Genomic DNA, 23654 nt, shown 5'->3' with positions numbered 1-23654 from the left:
GATAAGCCAATGGAATAGAGTGAGTCAGAAAGAGAGGTCTGTACATGAAAGAACTGGCAACCAGGGATCAGTGGGGACCTTCTGTTGAGTATTTAATTCATTATTCATTTGGGAAATGTTAAAAATGGATTTCTAACTGGTATCATGCATGAAGTCCATGTTCATAGCACTGAGGTTTTTAAAATCAGGTTATAAAACAACATTTATCATATGATTCTGTTTTTGTAGGAAGAAATAAGAGTATATGTGATTAAATATTTTGAGAAAAGACCTAGAAGGTATCAAAAGTCAAAGTGGCAGACTGTCTCTGGGTGGTCAGAGTGTTGAAGATTCATTTCTCTTTACATCTTTTTTTGTCTAGATTTTTAAAAACACATTGACCCTATGTTACTTTTAATTAGAAAAAACATTTTTTTACTTTGAATTTTTAAAACTATTCTTGTCTATTCTTCTAGATTAAATTTCGCATTATTTTTGGCAACTTCCAAACTGCCTCCTCCCCTTACACACATAAAAAATTTTTTCATTGTGATTTTTGACTGGAATTGTCTGGTACATAATAGGCACATGATGCATATTTGTTAAATAAATATGGAAACAAGTCACATCTTTGTGATGGTGAGTTGAGAACATGGTATATGTTCTTTTCTTAATTAATTAACAAAGCCTTGTAATTTTTTAATGCAGATACCACACATTTATACAATTAATGATTTCTAAAATTGTGTAATCTTTTCATTTTCCCCCATATTGAGTCAAACCCTTAACTGAGTATCTTTAATGTCAGACTTCAGAGGCAGAAAGATGATTTCATCGTAGGGAAAACATGCCCTGTTTAGTGAGGTTAAGGACCTGGGTTTATTTAGCTTAGAATAAATGACTAAACTGAAACTGAATACCTGTCTTCAAGCATTTGGTAGTGGCCAGCTTTCCTTTAGCTCTGCCGAAGACACACAAAAAAGAAATTCAACTGAAGTGTGAGGAATTTAGGTTAGAGATTGCAAACTGACAACACAAAGCTCCATTGGCTCTCAGAGACTTATTATTTGGACCTCACAATATATTTTAAAAGTTTGAATTTAGTGCAAAGTTAAAATTTGAAGAGATTTCACATAAACACTTGGATTTCTAGCTTTTCTGGTACCCCTGTGCCCTAGTTTCCAATAGCAGCTGATAGCTGGCCTTAAAAATCACTGCTGTCCCCTTTAAACAAGCCCTGAGCTCACTCTCTCTTTTTTCCAGTCAGAACCCAGCCCTTTTCCTGTTACCTGTCTTACCCCTTAGGCATTAAGTTTGCAACCTCAATTCAAATAAAGGACAGATTAAGTGGCACATTTGTTGGTATGGCATCTTCTCACTCGGCATTTTGGTGGTGTTTTTAAGAGATGGTTTTAGTGTGGTCCTAGCTAACAAACAGGAAATGAACTAGGGGACTTCCAAAGGTTGTTTCTTGTCCTGTGGGTCCGTGATCCTGTTAGAATAGTCCAGTGGTTCTTAAACTCTTTTTCTCATTGCACGTGATCATAGAATTTCAGAGTCTCAGTGGACCCCCTGCAAGACAGGGAGGCCACAGAGGATATGCTTCATCTGGTGTTCCTCCATAGACACAGGAAATCTGAAATCTATTGCAGAAGGGCCTGCTTGAACAGTTAATAGTTCAAACAACAGCTACCTCATTTAGAAGGCTTATTAAAAATCTGTTTCTTTTATGTATAGTTATTTAAAGATGAGTGAAGGATTTTAAAGAGAACTTTGAGTTTTATAAGTACACAGTATTATATTATTCTTATCGTTATGCATGGCCTGGCAGAGTTATGATTGTGGGAACCATAGTTTTGAATATCATTTCATATATGCTTGCATGTTATCCAAACGTGGTTTTCATATTTAATGTTAAGGACATTTTTAAAATAAATAAATAAATCAGAAAGCAATATGGGAAGAAATCTGAAGTGATAATTTCTCAATTTTTTTTTTCTATTTTTTGTCTACTCTGAAAATCTTTCTTATTAAATGTTAACAGTCTCTGATGGAGCCCATAGAAAATGAAATTTGTAGCACATGTATCCTGTGGCATTACCTAAAAAGTCAAAAGGGTGACAGGTAGAAAATGTGTGTTTTTTTCTAAATAAATTTGACTGTAAAGAATTATTTTATAAATATTTATTTTACTCACAGTTTTTTTTTTATGAAACATTTCATGCCCCATTTGTTTTGGCATCAAATAGACATAGCTTTATTGTGACTCAGAATCTAGTACTGTCCTTATTTAGGGACATGAAATGTTATCTCAAGGGAACCTTTTTGGAGTCTCTAAATGTCTTGGGTAATAAGTGAAATTTTTAGCCTAGGAGCAAATATTCCACTTACCCACCCAAATTGTTTCCCAGTTGTGGTCTTAGACTAGGATCCTGTATATATATTCCTAAACTTGATTTTCAATTCCCATAGAACAGTCCCTTTCTCCAGCCCCGCCCATCACCAGCAATAGCGAAGGTCACACTTGGACCTATAACATGTTTCCAAAGGACCCATCAAGGCTTTTTCAGAGGCCCCATCTCATACTTAATCTCTCTTCATGTTTAAAGTGACAACACCAAACTCATGATTTCCCTATCCTTTCTACCCTTAGCCTTTTGATAAGGACAAGGTGTAACTTTCTGAATAGACACAGTTTGGGATGTCATGAATTACAGCTTCGTTTTTCCTTAATGAAATAGCTTGAACACACATATTCTTCATCTTTTACATATGTTATATGTTCCTAGTCTAGCCTAATACCCACTGTCAATACTCAGTAGGTATCAGCCTCTTTCTTCCTATCCTCTTATTAAATCACTACCAAGCTTGAGAACTGACTCATGACTTCAGACTGGAAACAGTCACATGTCTGAACTAGCGTGCAATGCAGAGCTGCTTCCGGGTTAGCACATAGTAATCTGATTGTGGCAAAGTTCCCTTTCTTAAAGCAAATATCAGACCACTATCCAACCTAAGTTAGTAAGTTTATCTTCACCAAAATTTTAACATCTATAAATTCATAATTTGATTTATTTGAAGTTATCATTAGGACCAAATTTTCAAGTCATCTGTATGCCAGTCTTTGAATTGTCATTATAGCTTTAGTTTGAACCCGCAATTTCCTACAGCAGTTAAAGAAGAAGTCAAAATTAATAAATGACTGGCATTTTGAAAGAACATACAGGTTAAAATTTTGTGTTTAGGCAACTTAGGTTGCCTAAATACACACACACACACACACAAGCTCAGCTGGGTGCAGTGGCTCACACCTGTAATTGGGAGGCCCAGGTGGCAGGATCCCTTGAGCCCAGGAGTTCCAGACTAACTTTGGCAATGTACGGGAACCCTGTCTCTAAAAATAATTTTAAAACTTAGACAGGTATGGTAGCATGCACCTGTGATCCCAGCTACTCAAGAGGTTGAAGTGAGAGAATCACCTGAGCCCGTGAGGTTGAGGCTGCAGTGAGTCGTGATTGTGCCACTGCACTCCAGCCTAGGCAACAGAGCAAGACTCTGTCTAAAAAAAAAAAAAAAAATTCGAATCTAGAAAGGGGTTGTTCTGTAACACAGCTAACCTGATCTCTTTAAAAGTTCAGAGTTCTTTTTTTAAGAGGTAACAGGAGATTATTTTAGATTAAAGGAGATGTAAGCAAATATATCTCTTAAAATCCATGTCTTTGGTTGGATCTGATTCAAGGGAAAATCAGATCAGTGATACACATTTTGGGACAATGGAAAAATTTGAATATAGACTGGTTATTTGATCAATCATGTCATACTCAGTTGTAATAATAGTGTCATGGTGATGAAGCAAAATTTCCATATTGTTCGAGAGCTATGCTCACACGTTTAGGAGTAAGGTTTCATGATGTCTACTTTGAAAGAGTTTAGAAAATGTGTATATGAAATACAGCAAAATCTTAACTATTATTGAATCTAGATGGTGGGTTTTGGGACATTCATGACACTATTTTTCTACTTTTCTGAATGTTTGAAATGTGTCAGATTGTGTGAGTGATGATGATAATGAAGGAGTCATCTCAGGGGGAGAAGTACGGAGAGCGTTGTAGGTCTCCCTGAGCCTCCCTTGTAGTTTAGGAGAAGGCTTTGATGGAAGAGAGCCACACAGGTGGTGGGTGGGGTCCACAATGAAGCGGAGTTCACCTGCCCCGGTGGTCCTGATGGCTCAGCAGGCCACAGAGAGGCATTTTCCCAGGCTCCTCCATGAATAGTCTTGTACTGGCTGTGGGAGAGGGCTTCCCACTGTTACACACCGGACCACAGACTCCCCTTGGCAGCTGTGGGGAAGCTCAACTTGCCTTGGCTATGAATCCCCTGGAAAACAAGTGAGACTGGATAGTTTTACAGTAAAATCTCTCATTGAATATTTGCTCTCAGTGTCTTGGGACTGAACTGTAACAACCCAAATAAATGACCACTCCCTTAAAACCATTACTCATTGGAGCACTGTACTACTTGAAACTAATCTACTGCCTTGCTAAGCCAGGATGGAATTTGTTCAACTCATATTTGAGTTTTTTTGTCATAATTTTTGCCTTTCTGTTTATGAAGCTGCAAATTTCTAGTAGGGCCATTTTGGAGCAGCTTATTTTAGACAGAATATGAAATAAAATAGTAGCAGGACTCTGGTTTGTCCTTTCTTTCTCTAATAAGTATTACCAACCACCTCCCCATTTTTTTTAAAGAGACTTAATAGTTTTTGATGAACAAGTTAGGTAAGCCTGAAGAAAGTTAGTGTGGTAACAAGTATTCATTTGGGGCTTCATCGCTGCTTTAGAGGTTGTTTACAGAAGGATAGGGAGAAGTTCAACAGCATTTTACAACATACAGAGTGTAAATGGTGGCACAGGAACTGGAGATTTTTTGGGCTGCTTGGAGGCCAGGGGAGAAGTATCTTGCTGATACTAGATGATTGTGTTACATTAAACAATTGAAAAATATAAATTGTTTCTGGAAATGCACATACCTGAAAACGCCTGATGGTAAGATGTTTCTATTACAAAGCTTTTTCTCCCGCTAACCCAAGTCTCTTCCTATGTCTAAAGACAGTCTTCTCAGATTTAGGAGGACCACAGTTGCCAGCAAGAAAACAGACATACTGAAATGTGATTTGCAAGTGCCTCATAATCTTAATACCATCATCTGGTAGTTTTCAAATAAAAAGATTATCACTTTAGGATTTCCATTTGCTCTGCTGACTCAGGTTTTCTGCATTTAAAACACCAATGTTAGCAAGCTGGGAGCTGGTGCCCCAAGTAGGAAAAGCAAAAGGCCTCTTGGATTATTTGCCAAATTGCTGTTTAGCTTTAGAGAGTAGTGGAGCTTTGCTTTAGCTCTGGGTAAGTACAAAATCTCAGTGGCCTACTGAACTCTGTGAAGTCAGTTTCGTAAAGAGCAAAGATAAGAATGTAGTCTTTATCATTGCCTGTTATGTATGAATAAATGAAATACATCTTCCTAAACATTTCAGTTCAGTATGTTTCAAGCAGCAATAATTTTCTCTGCCTATCAAATTTAGATTGCCATAAGAACTGACACAATACCTTTTGGGTTTAATCTCTCCTTAAGTTTCTCTTTAAACAATAAAGTTTCATATGACCAGTGGAATTTGGACTAAGCAGGTGCAAATCTTTTTTTACATGTAAACTTGCTATTTCTCTTGTAGGCACCATTTGGGCAGGTTTTCCATTGAAACCACTAATAACAAGATGATGCCATTTAGGAATGATTCCTTTTAACCTAATTCTGTCCTGGGGGTGGGAGGTGTAGGGGGCAAGGTTTCAATAAACTGATTTCTCCTACGAATTTCAGTGGCAGATCACTTGGAATCTGCCTTATACTGCCTTCTTTTTCTATAGGGGAAGATGTCATATTGAGAGTTGATTATTCAGTAGTCCAAATAGGATTTAGTTATCACTCAAGTGGTATCTTAAGATACCAGGCTTCCTGGACTCAAAACTGTAGCTTTCATGGTCAACTTCAGATTTAGCCCCTTCCTGAGAATAACATTTTATTGCTAGAGATTTTGTATAGAAAGAAGATTTTTCAAATTTTGAGCATGGCTTCTGAATCGTAGTCACTTAGAGCTGTAGATCAGCAAAGGTAGAATAACTTAGATTTTATATATATATATATATATATATATATATATATATATATATATATATATATATATAAATAATTTTTTTTTGCTCAATTCTTTGAAAGACTCACATTATAAATTATTACTTGAAAAAGACTTTTAATTTTTACTATATGTTTGTGAGTCCCAAATTGTTAAGGACTCCACTTCTTCCCTCAGCAGTAGGACAAATAAACAGATGTAGAAATGACTTCCATTCTCATAGTGACCTAAGAAATGACATTTTTTTTTAAAAGCACTCAGAGTAATGTCAGTGGTGTGTATATTTTGTTTGACATTTTAAGCAAAAGAAAGCTACATGACTGAAATGTGATCTATTTTCAAGTGTGTTAGGAAAAAATATATTTTATCTCAGTAAATCCGGAGATTATCCTTTCATAGATGTCACTGTTATTACACAATCCGCATGACTAAAGCAATTGTTCTGTTAGAGTCATCGCTTGCTTAGACAGCATCAAGTCTGCGGTCACTGATGTCCTGGGTCCTTCTACAGGAGTGTCGGAAGGATACTGAATATGAAAGTAGAAACTTCTTTAATTGTATTATTGATATAAGTTATTTCAGAACAATCATAGTCATGGACTTTGGAGAATCTAATGGTTCTAGAGATTACTTCTTGCAACCTTGGATGCTCCACTTTGACAGGGGGACCCTCACCTCTCTCTGGTGGGCCTTTTACTTCTGCTTCTTCTACCAAATAACTTGACTGCTGACTATGATAACCAGGAACAGTTTTACTTGATCTTTTCAAGAAAGTCATCAACAAAGTGGTTTTACATCTGGAGGGAAGACAGAAGAGAGGAGAAAGGGAGGGAGGAAGGAATTAAGCTGGCACTTTATGTGAATCATCTGAAAATTTGTCGCCACCCTGTAAGATGAATGATAATGTCTCCATTTTCATAGATGGCATTTTCTCTTCTGGATCAAGCTTCTTTCATGCAACATTTTGTTTATGAGATGTATTTCTGTTATTACTTGTAACTGTAGCTCATTCATTTTTAGAGGCAATATAGTATTTCAATGTGTGACTCTATCCCTATTAAAAAAAAATTTACTGTTGATGGATATTTGCATTGGTTCCAGGTTTAGACTGTTGTGAAGAGTGCTATTGTGAACACTGTATGTTCATGCTTAAGTTCAGCTTTAGATATCCAAGCATTTTTTTCAAAGTGTCTATACCAATTTGTACTCCTGCCAGCAGTGTATGAGAATTCCAATTGTCTTATAGTCTTGTCAGCACTTAATGCTCTCTTTCACTTAGGCCACTCTAGTGAGTTGGTTAAATTATTTTTTTACTCATGTCATATTTCTTTTTATCTCATTCTATGTAAAGATTTTGACATACTTGAATTAATTTATTTACAGGCAAAATACACCCATGTTCAAATAGGTATGAACTGCTTCTTTTTATGAGCTAATAAACAGTGAGTATCAGAAGGTGGCTATGATCTATTCACAAGCTCCAACTGAATTACCATCCCATCTGAAAGTCCTAATTTTCAGGCACATTACACTTCCTCATTTATTTCATTTTACAGATGAAGTAACTGAGCCACTTCAGGGACTAGGGAGTATGCCAGGTGTTACAGTCAGGCCTCCTGGAAGAGGCAAGATAGTAATAATATTCACCCTTGCCTCTCAAGAGAAGCCCTCTGTTAATTCCTTTATTATTTCATTTGCTAAATAATAATAATTATCATTATTATTATTTTTTGAGACAGAGTCTCACTCCATCACCCAGGCTGTAGTACATTGGCTATGATCTTAGCTCACTGCAACCTCCGCCTCCCAGGTTCAAATGATTCTTCTGCCTCAGCCTCCTGAGTAGTTGCAATTACAGGTGGCTGCCACTTCACCTAGATAGCTTTTTTTTTTTTTTTTTTTTGAGATAGAGTTTCGCTCTTGTTGTCCAGGCTGGAGTGCAATGGCGCAATCTTGGCTCACCACATCCTCCGCCTCCCAGCTTCAAGTGATTCTCCTGCCTCAGCCTCTCCAGTAGCTGGGATTACAGGCATGCACCACCATGCCTGGCTAAATTTTTGTATTTTTAGTAGAGACGGGGTTTCACCATGTTTGTCAGGCTGGTCTTGATCTCCTGACCTTGTGATCCACCCGCCTCGGCCTCCCAAAGTGCTGGGATTACAAGCGTGAGCCACTGCACCCGGCCAGTTTTTTTTTTAATTTTATTTTTAACAGAGATAGGGTTTCAGCATGTTGGCCAGGCTGGTCTCGAACTCCTGACCTCAAGTGATCCACCCACCTTAGCCTCCCAAAGTGTTGGGATTACAGGTGTGAGCCACCACATCCAGGTTCATTTGCTAAATAATTATTGAGTGCATCTTATATGGCAGGCACTGGGCTGACCCCCAGAGATTTAGTGGCAAACAAATTTGTGACTTAGTGATATTCCCTTTCACTTTACAGGTTATGGCTTTCAAATCACAGCATATTTCCTCAAGAGAGGGATACGCCTTCGCTGCATCAGGAGCTCACAGAATGCTGGTAAGAAGCTGATTTCTTGGGTTGTCAAGACATTTCACACAATCTGCTTGCCCTAGATAGAGAAGGGATGAAAATTAAGGAATGAAAGTCCCATTTGCTTCATTTCCTTCATGTCATTGTGTGTGTCCAAAAGTTTGTCATTCCTTTCCTCCCAGCTTGTACTGTGTTTACTGCCTGTCTGAGAACAGTGAGCTGGGCCACATCATGCTTCCCTTTCCTGCTGCATCTCAGCACTTTTCTTTGAGTGACTCAACACAGTTGAACTATGAATCACTTCAGCATTGTCTGTGCACACCAAGGCCCTGGCATATGGAGCAGGTGTGTACACAAGAAAGCGCTTTCCCAGCCCACAGCTTTCAGAGCTTTCCCTAAGTGTGTGATGAGGCCACTTTCCCCTGTCACTTCCCCAAGTCTAGATGTCCACTAAAGACATGATTTCAAACTTGTCCAGCCAGGAACAATACAGTCAGAAGCTAATGATCATTCTCCAGGTTGATCTGAGCACTGGGAAGGAAATTTAGATTACCTTCCATGGACGATTTCAGTATGCATATAAGATATGAAACAGACTTTAAAAAATTAACTGTACAGAGGCTTGCTGTGGAATCGTCATGATTATCTCCATTTTCTTAGCTCTAAACTCTACTCAAATATATTACTCTCTTTTTTGCTGTTGTTTTGTTTTTGAGACAAGGTCTCACTCTGTCACCCAGGCTAGAGTGCAATGGTGCAATCATGCCTTACTGAAGCCGCAACCCACCAGGCTCAAATGATCCTCCCACCTCAGCCTCCTAAGTAGCTGGGACCACAGGTGTGTGCCACCATGCCTGGCTAATTTTTTTTTTATTTTTAATTTTTGGTAGAGAAGGGGTCTCACTATGTTGAAGCTGTTCTCAAACTCCTGGGGTCAAGCTGTACTCCCTCCTTGGCCTCCCAAAGTGCTGGAATTACAGCAATGAGCCAACACGCCCAGCCTCAAATATATTGCTTTCTTAACAAGGTCTTCCACTTTGTTCAACTCTCTAGTAAAATAAGTCAGCTAACCTTGTATCTGTACCCTTTATAGTAAGGACTGTCATTGCCTGAATCTTTATTTAAATATTAAAATAATACAACTCTCAATAATGACCTAAACAGAGCAAAACGGTGGAGAAGTTGCTTTCTGTTACTACTTGGCACCAAAATGTTTAAAATCTGCTGTTCTAACACTGTTACCTTTCAGAGGAAGAAATGCAAACACAGAGGAAGTTTTTGATAGAACTGATAATTTTGAATTCCAGTTCTGATCCACTAATGAACTGTTGTAATTGAATATTATGATTTTTCAGGGGGAGGGTGGACAAATAATGAATTCTGTGGTTCAATTTTCCCTCCCATAAAATGATAAACAGGCTATGTACCACTTATCTCAATAAGATTTGTCAGGAACTAATGAATAAATATTAATTGCTTTGCCAATTTTGTCCTTCTGGCTTTTCAAGGTCCATCTCTAGTCACCTAGCCAGATATCATACCCACAAGGGGTCAAAGTTTAAAAACACCGAGGCCTCACCTGAAATGGGGGCTTTCCTCATGAGGAGGACTAGTTGGGAGTAAGACCAGAACAATAGGTTAATCTTTAATCATGGAGGACTTTGAATGTTGGGCACTGAGGAGTCATGGTAGGTTTTTGAGCAGGATGAGTAGAGCTCTTTTTTTAATAACTGTTAACCTGCTGTTCTGAATAGGATAACTTGGAATAGGGAGGGTGACTGCCAAGGAGACAGCAGTGGTGAACAGGGTAAGGAGAGAGCTGTTACTGGAAGAACAACTCCTTAGGCCTCTTGGGATCATTTCAGCTAGCCTAGTAGTGTAAGGTGTTAACTTGTATAAATTCTGTGTCCATGTAATTGACACCTTCTTGCTTGGCTTCCAAGCGGTGCATCAGATTGAGATACGTTTTACCTCAGTCATTGCCATTTGTGTGCAATGTACATGAAAGACTTTACTCACCTGATTCATAATATCCATCTTTAAAAAAAATTGGTCTCATGTAAGAGGGAAGCTTTCTTTGTTAGAAAAGTGACTTCATTTCTATCACAAATATCAGACGTGACTCATAAAAATATTCAAGTAGTACAACCAAGCATGAAAAAGGAAGAAGAGCCCCCTCCCCTCCCACCTGGAACAGAGACTGTTGGCATCAGCCCAGCATCACTTCAGCTATGCCTGGGTAGCTGAAGGCTGGCGAACAAATGGATGGACAGACTGATGAGAGAAGGAAAGATCCAGATGTCATTACCATCTTCTGTTCCTTTCATTGAATGCCAAGGAGTCCAGTTCAGTGATTCATTCAGTCTTTCCCAATGGGAAGTCAGTGGTTTTGTTTTAAGAAGCAGGAATAATAGATTACTATGACTATGGTGTAATTTTATCATCTTTATTGTATATTTAACCATTTTCTAAATAGTTGGATCATTAATTCCTAAGAGAAGCTGCTATTTTCCCAGCCTGATTCAGATTAGTAGTTTGCCCACTTAGAGTGTTGGGGACCTCTCTAAGACTAGCTGACCAAGGAGATGATAAGTAAAGTAACTGGTAAAAACATTGATGAGTCACATTTTTAGATTTTATCTAATATTCTTCCTCTTCCTGTATAAGTCTTACATGCTCATTTTGAAAACATTGATCCTATTTTCCAAATAGGAGTTCTAATCAGAAAACATCTGACTGACACAGAGGTGAGGCTGCAGAGGTTCTGCCTGGGGGTTTCCTGCGATGTAATGGTACTGGGGCTCAGGTGGACCAATTTGCAGCTTCGTCAGCTCTCCCTGGAACTTTGTGCTCACCCTGCCCTATTGATGGCAAACACTGAAAGGATGGGAGGAGAGAAGAGACATGTGTCTCATATGGATATGCATATTGCAGTAACTTAAAATGAGCAAAAAATTTGGAACAACCATTTCTGTATTTATAGCTTTCTAATGCCTTTACTAACTTGGTTTTCTTCATTGTTTACAGAACTCCATGTATTCCCTGACAGATTTGTGGTTTGTGTCAGTCAGCTTGCATTCAGTCGTGATCTTTTGGCAAATCAGAATGAAGATTTGGTGAGTATGAAAAAATTCTATAAACAAACAAGTCTGCTCAAATGCTGAGTTACTGTAAAAAAATGTTTTAAGGGAACAGGAAGGTCTATCTGTTTTACATGGTAACATCGGCTAATTCGTGCATTGTTCCTCTTTTCCTGAAGACCATTTTAATCAGCAGTACCTTTTCCATATCAATTTTAAATGTGAAAGCAACACATCACAAAAACTGTGATGGTGCTTATGATAGTGTTTAAATGAAATAAAGGAAAGTCTTTAAGTGAAATGAAGCAAAATCCACATGTTTCCACTGGAGGCTTTCATTGGGGTCAGTGGCTTTTAAATTTTATTCCATGGTGAATCACCGACATTTTCATGAGAACCAGTACTTTTCCCCAGTGTATTATTTCATAGCTGATAGGGTTCATTTTTTTTCTCTCTCTCTCTCTCTCTTTCTCTCTCTCTGTCTCTGTCTCCTTCTCTCTCTCCCTTTTCTCATGCTAAGTCTTAAGCTCCAACAGGGCCTGTTTCTGTTTTATTGGACTTGTCTCTTCAGACAAATAGATAAAGAAAACTGACTCAGAATTGCAGCTTACTGCTTTGTCTTTTAAGGTGAACATGTACACTTGAGAATTTTCTTGTTGCATATGTGTGTGTTTGCTGCAATCAGAGTCCAGTCTGCCTGAATTCTACACAGACCTTTTTTTCATATTTTTGGACGTATGAGTTGAATCTTTAACAAACAGAAAAAAAATCCAGCAGACATTAACCGGGCCATGAAGTATGACATGATTATTATACTTCTAAAATAATTTATGGGAATATTAGATTACCCTTGATGTTTATTATTTTTTAATCCATATGAAATCTGAAATTTGGCCCACATCGTATGAAACCAGCTTCTTATCTCATCTTAAATAAATACATAAGAAGAGTGTTTCAGAGACTACAGGGTGAATAGAGACCCAGGAAAAGTACTGCATTTGGTGCAGAGAAACCCTTCGCAACAGCCAGTGTGGCTCATATTTCCTCTTCTTCCTCCATCAGTCGGACTCTTAAGAATACACATTAAATGAATGAGGCAAATTTGGTGAAAAGTGTTAGGTTTGTCTTTTGAAACATTTCCAGGATGTTATCTTCATAAACTAATGAATACTAAAGTGGTCATGCATTGGCATACATCTAAAATGTAATATAGCTTAACTGATTCAGAACAAGGAAGAAATTGATCTATGGTTTAAGAAAACAACAATTAACTGTACCAGAAAGTATTATTACTTTCAAATGAAATACGGGAGAAATTAGATCTTGTATCTGATATGTAATATTAATACTTAATATCTTAAATTATTAAGGAGGGATTAAAACATCTCAATACAAATGAAATATTATCCCCCTTAGGGGCCTTGGTATTTATACAGATGTAAGTTTTCTGTAGCGGCTGTCATATAAATCCTATAATCTGGAGGGCTTCCTAAACATTGAGAATTTTCATTTTGAAAAGGTCACCAATCTGAGCCTTTTACATGAGCGAGTTCAGTTTCTTTATCTTTAAAATTTCTGATAACCAGCGATAACATGACCAGAGTTAAGCATGTTAACTTAGGAGGAAAATGCCATTTCCATAATGAGGCTCGTTCCTTGTTTTGAGTGATTGTCTTTAGTTGTCATCAGTTTCTGTCTCTTCAGTTGCTCATTTACTCCACCTCTGTCTCTTCACATATGCACTTTCCCAGCCACATATGTCAGCTAAAGCCTGGCACTACTCAACAGCTTCATCTCTGGGCTCAAGTTCTGCGTACCCCCTGCCTAGCCTGCTCACCTCTGTACCTCCCCTCCTCACAAGCCTCCAGCCCACCACTTCCTCAGGCCTGTTGTTACTAGAAACAATGCAAGACCCAGGTCAAGTAAAGGTCCCTCTCCCACAAATGGCCCATCAAGCCAACTACACCATCCTTCCACCAGAAGTGTCTTGTAGTTTAATTCTCATTGATATTTGACCTCTGCAGAGTCTGCCTGTCTCAGCTATTTAAGGATCAATAAACAGTTCTTCCCTTCCAGAACTGCCTTCTGCCTGAGAGAAGGCGTTCTCATCACTTGTTCTATACTTCAAATGCCCAAAGCCAGTGATGTCAGGCTCCTGTGAGTATTCCCTGGACTTCCGTCAAGCTTTGAATTCTTTTATCACTTTATATGAATATTCACGAAAGGTCAGGATCCATTTCATTTTCTCTTGGTAGCAATTCTCAAGAACACATGACTGGGCAAGGCTGGGAAAATTGGTGCTGGCAGTAGCTATATTGGAGAGATTTCTTTGGCAATAAACTTCAGTTGTTTCTCTGTAACTATTAATTCACTCTTCTGTAGCCACGGAAGTGACAGGGGAGTGAACTAGTACTTGAGCAACAGCCTGGGTGCCTTACTTGTGCTGTAGCCTTGAGGAGCACCCACTCCCTTTCCTTCATCTTTTTTTTTTTTTTCTTTTTTGGATTCTCAGTGTCTAAGTGACAATTTGTTAGGAAATCTGGGATCGTCTATTCAAAACTACTCTGTCAAGGGATTCTTTGAACCTGTAGACAAGGAAGCCAGCTGCACTTAGCTCCCCAGTTCTTAAAGGTGGTTGCACAAAAGAACTGCTGTTCCAGATCAGGCAGTACAAAGGGAGTAATCCCCCTCCTTTATACAGCAGTGCAGCCACACTGCCCCTAAGCACCGCAGCGCCAGGGAGGTCTGTCCCTGCTGTCACTTTCAGCATTTCTCTTGTCCACTCAGGGATTTTGGTGCAGGGAGATCCCCTGTGTTGCAATAGCTCTGCACACAGTGCCCATGTGCTAGGGATGTGGGAATTGTGATGTGTACTTTGGGAAGAAAGGGCATTATTATGAAATGAGTCATTGTATTTTTCTTACTGGAGTTTCTCATAAGAAATCTCAAAACTCTTGTTGCCTCAGTTTTTGACCCATTGCTAGATATAGGACTGGGGAGTCTTTTTGAGAGTTTTTACCTTTATTTGGTTTGTTTTTTCCTCACCTTTTTTTTCCTTGGAAATATGAAGAACATAAAGTGAATTTTTATTGCACTCAGCTACATTTCATTCCAACAATATTTTCTTATTTAAAAACTCAAGAGCCTGTATAGAAACTGTTTTCTTTCTCAGATGTAAAGTCCTGGAGCCTTTGGGAAATTTAAAATTATTTATTATTTCTATTATTTCTTCATTAAAGTTATGTAAATAACCATAGAACTCTGTATATAACTGGGACATTTCTGGGTCAGCACAAAGCTACTATTTCGTTGTGTGTTAGTTACAGCCATTCCTTCTAGTCTCTGGAGATCAGCCTTCCCATCTGTTTTTACCATCACATTTTAACATAATTTGCTAAGTTCCAGCTCTATACTGGGAACTCTGGTAGGCCTCAGGGAAACAAAGAAAAGTAAGAAAGCACTTTGGCCTTCAAGGAGCTTACAGTTTGGCAGATCAAGGCTGCTGAAGGATATCCTGGTGACCTAAAAATGTCGTTCAGATAGGGCCTCCATTTTTCCTAAATATCTTTTCATTCTGGATCCAAGGGTTCCTTTGGATCTCTTCTACCGTTCCTCAGAAGGAAAGTCCAAAATCCCCCAGACCTACTTTTCTTTACTTTAAAACTGAAGCTGTCAAAGTTTGCGATTCTTTTGGAAATTAAAAAATGATCTGTAGTGCTTGTACTGCCTAAAAGTAGATATATACATTAAGGTATTTGAGTTCTCTGCCTTATGCTCTTTATTTGAGTTGTGGTCAAGCTGTGAAAATAACTGCCCAGATTCTGTAGACATAGCCCAGCTACACAAGGCTAGGTCTTCACTGTAGCATCACCTAAGTAGAAGGATTACTGGGACATCCTGACGAGAAATGATATTGAAGCACTAACTCAGATACTTCTCTTAAGTCACACTACTTTTTAGTGATAACGAATTCTCCTTCTAGTTTTTGAATACAAAATTGAAGTGAAAATGAGTTTATTTTTCTGAGTTATTTTTAGCTTTGCTGTTACAGTCCTCAGCTGTGCATAATCCAGCCTTTGTGGGCCATAGGCTTCCTCTCATTCAAGGGGGAGGGTATCAAATTATCTCAAAAATCTTTTCTCACATAGCATTTCTATTGGAGGAAGCAAATAAAACTGTAGCTAAATAAAAACTACAAAATAATTTTGCACAAAGAAGAAATTTTCTTGCAGATTTAAAAATTATGATTAGAAAAACTTCCAGGGTAGTTATATTTGATCTTAAGAAAGATATAAATAGAAATTGTAAGGTAACATTGTAGGCCTTATGTTTTTAGAACAGAAGAAATAAGCTACTTAACATTTGACTGTGCACTGACATTTGTACCCTCATGACAGAATCTTTTAACTTCCTAAGAGAGCTTTTGCATACATATAAATCAGATCATTCAAGAAAAGAATTCTCTATTTTTGTGTTTAGAAAATGAAAATAAGTGAGGACTTTTCCAGGTTTTTTATGATCTATCATAGAGTTAAAAAATTTTGTTTTTCTTATTTCTAAACAACGCTAGTGGTGAATTGGTTGGAAGACATTAACAAGAGATTCCTGTAGCACTAGGGAAAGTTCTTTGAGTAGAGAGAGGCTGTTTGCACATTTTCCACAATATTATGAACTTAGATTTTACTTAATAAATGATTACCGAAACTGTACACATATTCATTGTACAAAAAAGTTTTTAATCCAGACATATATAAAGAAAATAAAAATTAGCCACAACTCTGAACACAAGGTCTCTGCTTCATACTTCATACCTAATAAACTGAGGTCCCTGTGTGTATGTGTGTGTTTTAACTAGGACCTATTTGTCAGCAGTGTGTTTCCATTTTTTTTTTTACTGATGATCTTGTATTTGACAAACTCTGGTACATGAAAACTTCTTATCTAGTAAGGAAAGTAACTCTCAGTGAGTTTATCATTTTCCTTTCACTTGTATGTCAGTACTGTATGGTAGGATACATTATGTTTATGTATCCTCAGAATTGTGTTTTCTGTAATGATCTCTGCTTTTGATGATCTTGGTGTTACGTTTTTCAAAATTAGATAAACATTTACTTATATTTTCTTCTGATATTTTTATGGAATGTATTTTAGTTTATGATATGAGGTCCTTTTTATTCTGTGTATTGACCAATATCATGCTAATTGTGATCTTTAGGTTTAAGGGACAGCCAAGCTCTGTCTGCCTCTTCTACACCGTCGGTGTACACATGACAATGAGGCATCTGTAGGGAGCAGGCTCTTCTTTGCCCCTTAGCAGTTGGACTTTGCTGATGTTACTAAGATATTTGGGTTATCTGCCTTATGCTTCATTTGAGTTGTGGCCAAAATAGCTGTCAAGGTTCCACTGGCCTGCATCAGCCACACAAGGCTAGTCCTCACTGTAGCATCATCTAAGTAGAAAGATTAGTGGAACATACTGCCAAGAGACAATATTTAAGCACTAAATTGAATACTTCTCCTAAGTCACACTACTGTTTAGTATGAAAGAATTCTCATGGTGCTTGTCCCCTCCCAATGCTGACTGCCCTGTCCCTTTCCAATCAGTTAAGGCCAAGGCTCTGGGTCAGAACATGTTCAACAGGTAGGGAATAGATTAGCACCATAACCTTAGCAAGTGGCCTACAATGGGCTGTTTTCCTTAGATAGCTACCATCCCCACCTGCCCTTATAGGGACTGGCAGATGGATGACCTTCTGCAAATGCTGGTAGTGGGGATGAAGATATCCTCTGTTGGCTTTTCTAGACTAAGATGGAGAAAATAAGAAAAAATATTTCTTGGGTAAGATTTTTTTTTTTTTTTGAGACAGTCTCGCTCTGTCACCAGGCGCCAGGCTGGAGTGCAGTGGCACGATCTTGCTCACTGCAACCTCTGCTTCCTGGGTTCAAGCAATTCTCCTGCCTCAACCTTCCGAGTAGCTGGAACTACAGGCACCTGCCACCATGCCCAGCTAATTTTTTGTTTTTTTTTAGTAGAGACAGGGTTTCACCATGTTGGCCTGGATGGTCTCGATCTCTTGACCTCGTGATCCTCCCACCTTAGCTTCCCAAAGTGCTGGAATTATAGGCATGAGCCACTGCGCCCGGCCTAAATCATTTTTTTAAAAGATTATTTTTTGCTTATATATTATAGGAACCTGACTTCTCTATTGTTAATAATGAAATTATTTTTGTTCTCTTTTCTTAATAATAAAATTTTCCCAAATGTTTAACCAGCAGTATTTGTTGTGAAAAAGATGGTTTGTGCCTCCTCCCACCACCATCATCCCCACAAGGGAACCTGCCCTTTGCTGAAGTAGAATAGGATACGTTAAGTAAATGAGGACTGTTAGATAGGATAACTTGGAATAGGATGTATCTCAGCTCCCTAATCCTTTGTGGTTTTTTTCTCATAGTGTATCTTTGCATGTGCAGAGACTCGTAATCTCCATTGATGACCCTTTTCCATGATAGATTTGATTAGGAAAAACGAAAGGGATTGGAGTTAAAAAGTAAAGACCTGGTTTTGATCATTGCCTCTCCCCTTACTTACTGATGACCTTAGACAAGTCATCTGACTTCGTGGAGCACTAATCACCTAACTTGTTAAGCAAAGGTAAACATGATACCTGCTGTACAGCATTCTCAAGTTTTCCTAAAGAGCAAGTGAAATAATGAATATTAAAATGTCAAAGAAAGATTAAGGCACTTACACAGTATTAATTTTTATCAGCATCATTTCCTTTCTTTTCTGAAGAAGTCTTCATTTAAATACCATTAACGCCACATTAACAAACTGCTACACAATCTTCTCCTTCCTGCTTGAAATAAAAAAAAAATACCTGACACTATCCATCTGCTTATATTATTAATGTTTTCCCAAGAAACTCAGCTCCCTAATTTTTTTCTCCACTTGCCAACTCAACTTTATTTTGCAGCTATAAAAACTGAAGTACCAAAGAGTTAAGTGATAAGCCCCCATTTAGCCAGCCAGTCAGTGGTGGGGAGAGAGACACACTAAAGGCAAAAATTGTGACATTCAGTGGGAGCTCTGTTAACCAATATCCAGAGGAAGAGGAGGAGGAGCAGCGACCACCCAGCTAAACACCTTCAATTTCCAGTAGCTGCCAGCAGACTCACAGTGAGATATGGTTTTGGAGGAAGGACCCAGTCACCTCTCTAAAGTACATAGGAATCACGAGACAGCAGACTTCTCAGGCTTGAATTCCTAAAAGCACATCTTCATCAGAACACCCACAGTGATAGCACAGAGAGTTCATTAGCAAACAGATGATTTAGAATTCAGTATTGATTTTCCCAAGGAAACAGTGTCATAACTGGGGATGAGGTTCCCAGACTAGTTCACAAAAGCTGTTACTATCATGAGCTCTAAGTCTTGGAAAGAGGAGGCCTTAGTATCTGTGTCCCAGGGAAATGGCAAGAGCTGTTCCTTCCGCATCCCTGGGCAGAAGGCCAGCTCAGAGCAGAATTTTGAAATGAGACAATCATCTGTAGTGTGTTCTCTCTAGCTCTTAGGCCCTTTTCCCATCAGGGCCCTGGGCTACTCCCTGCATGGCAGGATTTCATGTTTGCCCACCTCTCTCCACCATGTCCCTGTCCAGGCCCATGTGCTCTGTCACGTGAGATGTTAGGAAAGATATCATCCTTCTTTTATCATCCCGAAAGCAGTGCTGTCTACCTTCCTGCAGGTGCTGGTACTTTTCAACCACAGGCCTTTGTCAGACAAGGTATTTTTTTTTAACAAGGAGACCTCCTAAAGTAGCCCAGCTCTGCCTGGGGTAATTCCCATTATGTTTCTCTCTATTTTTTTCTTTACAGCTGTTTCCCTTCTTCTTTTAAACTGGGGTTACTAGCCTATGATTCATGAATTCCTTGAAATTTTTTTTAAAAAATGTATTTTTATGTTTTTTTCTGGTCAAAGTTAAATAGCTTCCATCCAATTCTCAGAACAGTTGATAAGCCTTACAATGTCAAATGTTGGCCCAAACCCATAAATTCTTCAAAATGTCCAAATTTGTCATACTTGTTTGGCACCAGAGATTCAAGCATAGAGGCTAAGGTTGATCAGGATATATTTTTAGGTTCTTGAGGGTAGGTGAATGTAAACTGGAAAATCCCTGTGAAATGTATACTTCCTGTGAAATAACTTGCTTGATTTTTTTCACCGATTTCATGTTTAGGGTGATATTGTTAGCAGCTGCTTATGGGTGCTTCCCCAAATCTACACAAGAGCTTCATTGGCATCAATTCAGAAGAAAAGAAAACTTTAAAAATCATTTTAAAGGGAAAATGATTCACAACTAACCCAAGTGGCAGCATCATCAGCCCTGGCTCTACTTCCCCTTAGAGACCAATCCTCTTCATGGGAAGGCAGAGGAGTGAAGTCCTCAGAGGACGGACTCAGGGTCAGACACGTGTGGAATGAAGGCTTGCCCCTTACTGTGGGAACTGGGCAGATGGCTTGGCTGCCCAGAGCATCAATTTCCTCATGTCTGAAATCGGGAAGGTCATATCTGCCTTGTGGACATTTCAGGCAGACTCACATACCAGGTGCTAGCCCCTGTACCAAGAGTTTTGCCTTTGTTCTCAGAACAAATGTCCATCATTATTATCATCTTTAGAGAAGAACAACTTCAGTCCCAATGGAATTCATACGAGACCACTTTTCATTTCACCTCCTGTTTGCTTCGGTGCCCTTGAGTCAGTACACACATACTTGTATGCTTCCATCCTTTCTTTTAGTTCTTCATTGCGACTTTGTCCCACCTGTTTTGCGCTTTTTACTTCGTTATTATCAAAACATTTAAGGAAGTATTATAAGTGAAATTTAGGAAAGAGAGACTTCTCCCTCATTTTAAAGACACGTGGCTTCTGCATGGCTCTGTTGCCTCATGGTCTGAGATTGTGGTCATTGTCATAGATGCTCTGTTTGGGCTGTTTTTCTGTAACTAACTGAGCCTTTCATATAATATGTCACATTTCGCATGGCTGATGCTCCTGAAGAATCATGAGGTGTTGCACTAAAGTATGGTTGTAATGTTTCTTTTTGCCTCATTATAAATTAAAATAGTTCCAGTTTCATACTTTAATGTTACTATGTGCCCCCAAAATAAGCTGATAATATATTACACTTTAAATATGCTTTTATTGTTGGCAAAAGGCTTTGTTTGCAGAGGGCTGTTCCATACAATAACTTATTCAGTGCAACAAACCTGAAAAGAGATTGCTATCAGTCTTGAACATTTTCATTTTCAAGAGACAGCGAGGCCAACTCAAAGAGGCTTAGCCAAAAAGGGGAAGGTTTTTGTCTCATGCCCCTGAGAAGTCCAGACTTCAGATACAGCTTGATCAGAGACACAAAGAGCATCATTAAGGCTTCATTTCTCACCATCTTTGGCTCCAGATTCCACTGTGTTGGCTTCACTCTCAGCTTATGTGTGGTGGTTGGTCCCAACAGCCCCAGCTTCATATCCTTTCAGCGGGAAGAGATCAGGCTTCTTGCCAGGACAGCTATGGCCGACGCATCTCTTTGAGGCTTGTGAATTCAATAGTTTGGCCTCAGCCATAGGCCCAGTTCTGTAGTCATGTGTGGAAACAAGATCTCTTGAAATGCATGGACATTGGATGGGGGTTGAAGATGTGACTTTCCAGAACAAAACTCTGAGTATTACTTCCACAAACTAAATGAGTGTCCATCATAGATGTATTATTATCATTTCTCTTTTTATAGATGAAGAAACTGATGCTCAAAGAATATGTCAGTTGTCCAAATCTCACAGTCAGGTAGTTACCAAGAGGGGACTGGAACCAAAGTCCTCTTCTCTTTCTATAAGTCCATGTCGAACCATGATGGCAAATGATACTGTGTCCAAAAAGCGAAGAGAGTACTGCACAGGGAGCAGGCTCTAAACTCAGTTCTGCCCCTGACTGCATGTATGGCCTACACTTAGTCTTTGGGGGTCTCATTCTTCTCATCCATCACATAGTGACATTACCTACCCTGATGAATACTCTTTGGGGCCCAGATAAGATGTTGGGAAAAGGACTTTGAGAATCATATGATTTCTTCATGAATACAAGGCATCCTTGCCTTCTCTCCAGCCCCGTATGGTTTGTGAAGGCATCAGGTTTGAAAATGTGCTCAATACTTTCCAGTTTCCAAAGTTGCTTCATACACCTCCACTGCATTTAAATTTCCCAAACAATCCTGAAAGATAGATGAGAAACCAACCGTCAAGGGGTTGAGAAGCTGGCTCTGGGACAAGCCAACAATGAACATGAGACCTTAGCCTCCACTCCCTTTCACCTCTATGCTGGGACTCATATGCCAGGAGCCTCAGCCTGATTCGATCAGCTTTAGGTGTATCATTCTCAGCAGATGGGATTAGGAGGAATTGAGAAGCAGTAACATTTTGAATATGTCCTAAGACTATGTATTCTAATATTCTACTGTGAATTATCTACTTTTAAAATCTTCTGGTTGAGTTATTAATTATTTTCATTTGGAATCAAATATAACAGAATCAGAAGAAATTCATGTACATAACCATGAGAAAACAGATCCAACTCTCAGAAGATGAAGACTGAGAATACATGAAGTCCCACCTTGAGAACAATTTTAATGACCCTGAATAGCTTTTTTTTATCCCTTTATTGCCATCGTATAATGTTTTACAGTCCTAAAAACAAGAGTTTGGCGGCATAACTTCTGCCATATGCTTCCAACATGGCTATGAAGGGTACTAGGAGGACCATATGGGGTGGGCCTTGTGTTCAGGATGAGCCGGGATTGGCTGGTGTACCCCAAGGACTCTTGGAGTGACCAGTAGCCTAATGCCGTGGCCCCAAAGATCTGCCCCCATAAACTCCAACATCAGCTAATATTACTGTCTCAAAGCCTTCAACCAGGTGCTGGAGAGCTGGCTGCGAGTCATTCCCAATAGAGGCCATGCTTGTCAGATGGACTGTAGTGGTGTTACCATCCCATGCTATGTGTCCATGTCACACCAGATTCTAGCCAGCAGCATCCGACCCTGGGGTGTGGTATTAATATCTACTTCATCAAGCTGTATTGAGGGTGACAATGGTGAGTGCCACCATTTCTCTGTTTCCCCTTACTGTAAAATTCTTCCAAAGTGGTGTTGTCTAGACCTGTGCTGGCCAGCACTTGGAGCCACTGGCTACATTTGACTATGGAGTATTTAAAATATGGCAAGTCAGAAGTAATGTACTCTAAGTATAAAGTACACACCAGACTTTGCAGACTTAGTATATGAACGTGAATATTTTTTATATCGATCACGTATTGTAATGATATTTTGTATTATGTTAAATATATATTATTGAAATGTAATTTCACCTTTAAAAGTGTCGTTTTACTTTTTTAATGGGTCTGTAGAATTTCAAGTTGCTTGTACAGTTCACATTCTATTTCTCCTGGAGAGTTCTGGTCTTCAGTATGCCTCCATACTGGAGAAGTGCAAATGCAGCCACTTGCACTTCTCCCTTGACCCTATCTCAGGTAGGCTTGGATCCCAGCACTTCACCAAAAACAGCTTATGTCAAAATCGCCTTCCTTCCAGTGGTCAGTTTTTGCTCATAACAGGTCAGCAGTGTTCCATACAGTTGTCACTTTCTTTCTTTCTTTTTTTTTTTGAGATGGAGTTTTGCTCTTGTTGCCCAGGCTGGAGTGCAATGGCGTGATCTCGGCTCACTGTAACTTCCGCCTCCCGGTTCAAGCCATTCTCTTGCCTCAGCCTCTTGAGTAGTTGGGCTTACAGGCATGAGCCACCACACCCAGCTAATCTTTTTTTTTTTTTTAGTAGAGACAGGGTTTCTCCATGTTAGTCAGGCTGGTC

The 23654-nt window shown here is 39.0% G+C and overlaps 1 protein-coding gene across 1 annotated transcript in view; it reads left to right on the top strand.

The window, feature by feature from the left end:
- SLX4IP (SLX4 interacting protein) overlaps positions 1-23654 on the top strand; it is a 205828-nt gene that overhangs the window by 167287 nt on the left and 14887 nt on the right. Inside the window, exons 5-6 of the mRNA XM_012455439.3 lie at positions 8609-8686; positions 11687-11775. Of these exons, the coding sequence (XP_012310862.3) occupies positions 8609-8686; positions 11687-11775 (167 nt within the window). The remainder of the gene's footprint in view (positions 1-8608; positions 8687-11686; positions 11776-23654) is intronic.

The sequence above is a fragment of the Aotus nancymaae genome, unplaced genomic scaffold, assembly GCF_030222135.1.
Source record: "Aotus nancymaae isolate 86718 unplaced genomic scaffold, 86718_ANA_hifiasm-v0.15.2.pri h1tg000029l, whole genome shotgun sequence".
Classification (NCBI taxonomy): domain Eukaryota; kingdom Metazoa; phylum Chordata; class Mammalia; order Primates; family Aotidae; genus Aotus; species Aotus nancymaae.
This window is presented reverse-complemented; position numbering and strand designations above follow the sequence as displayed.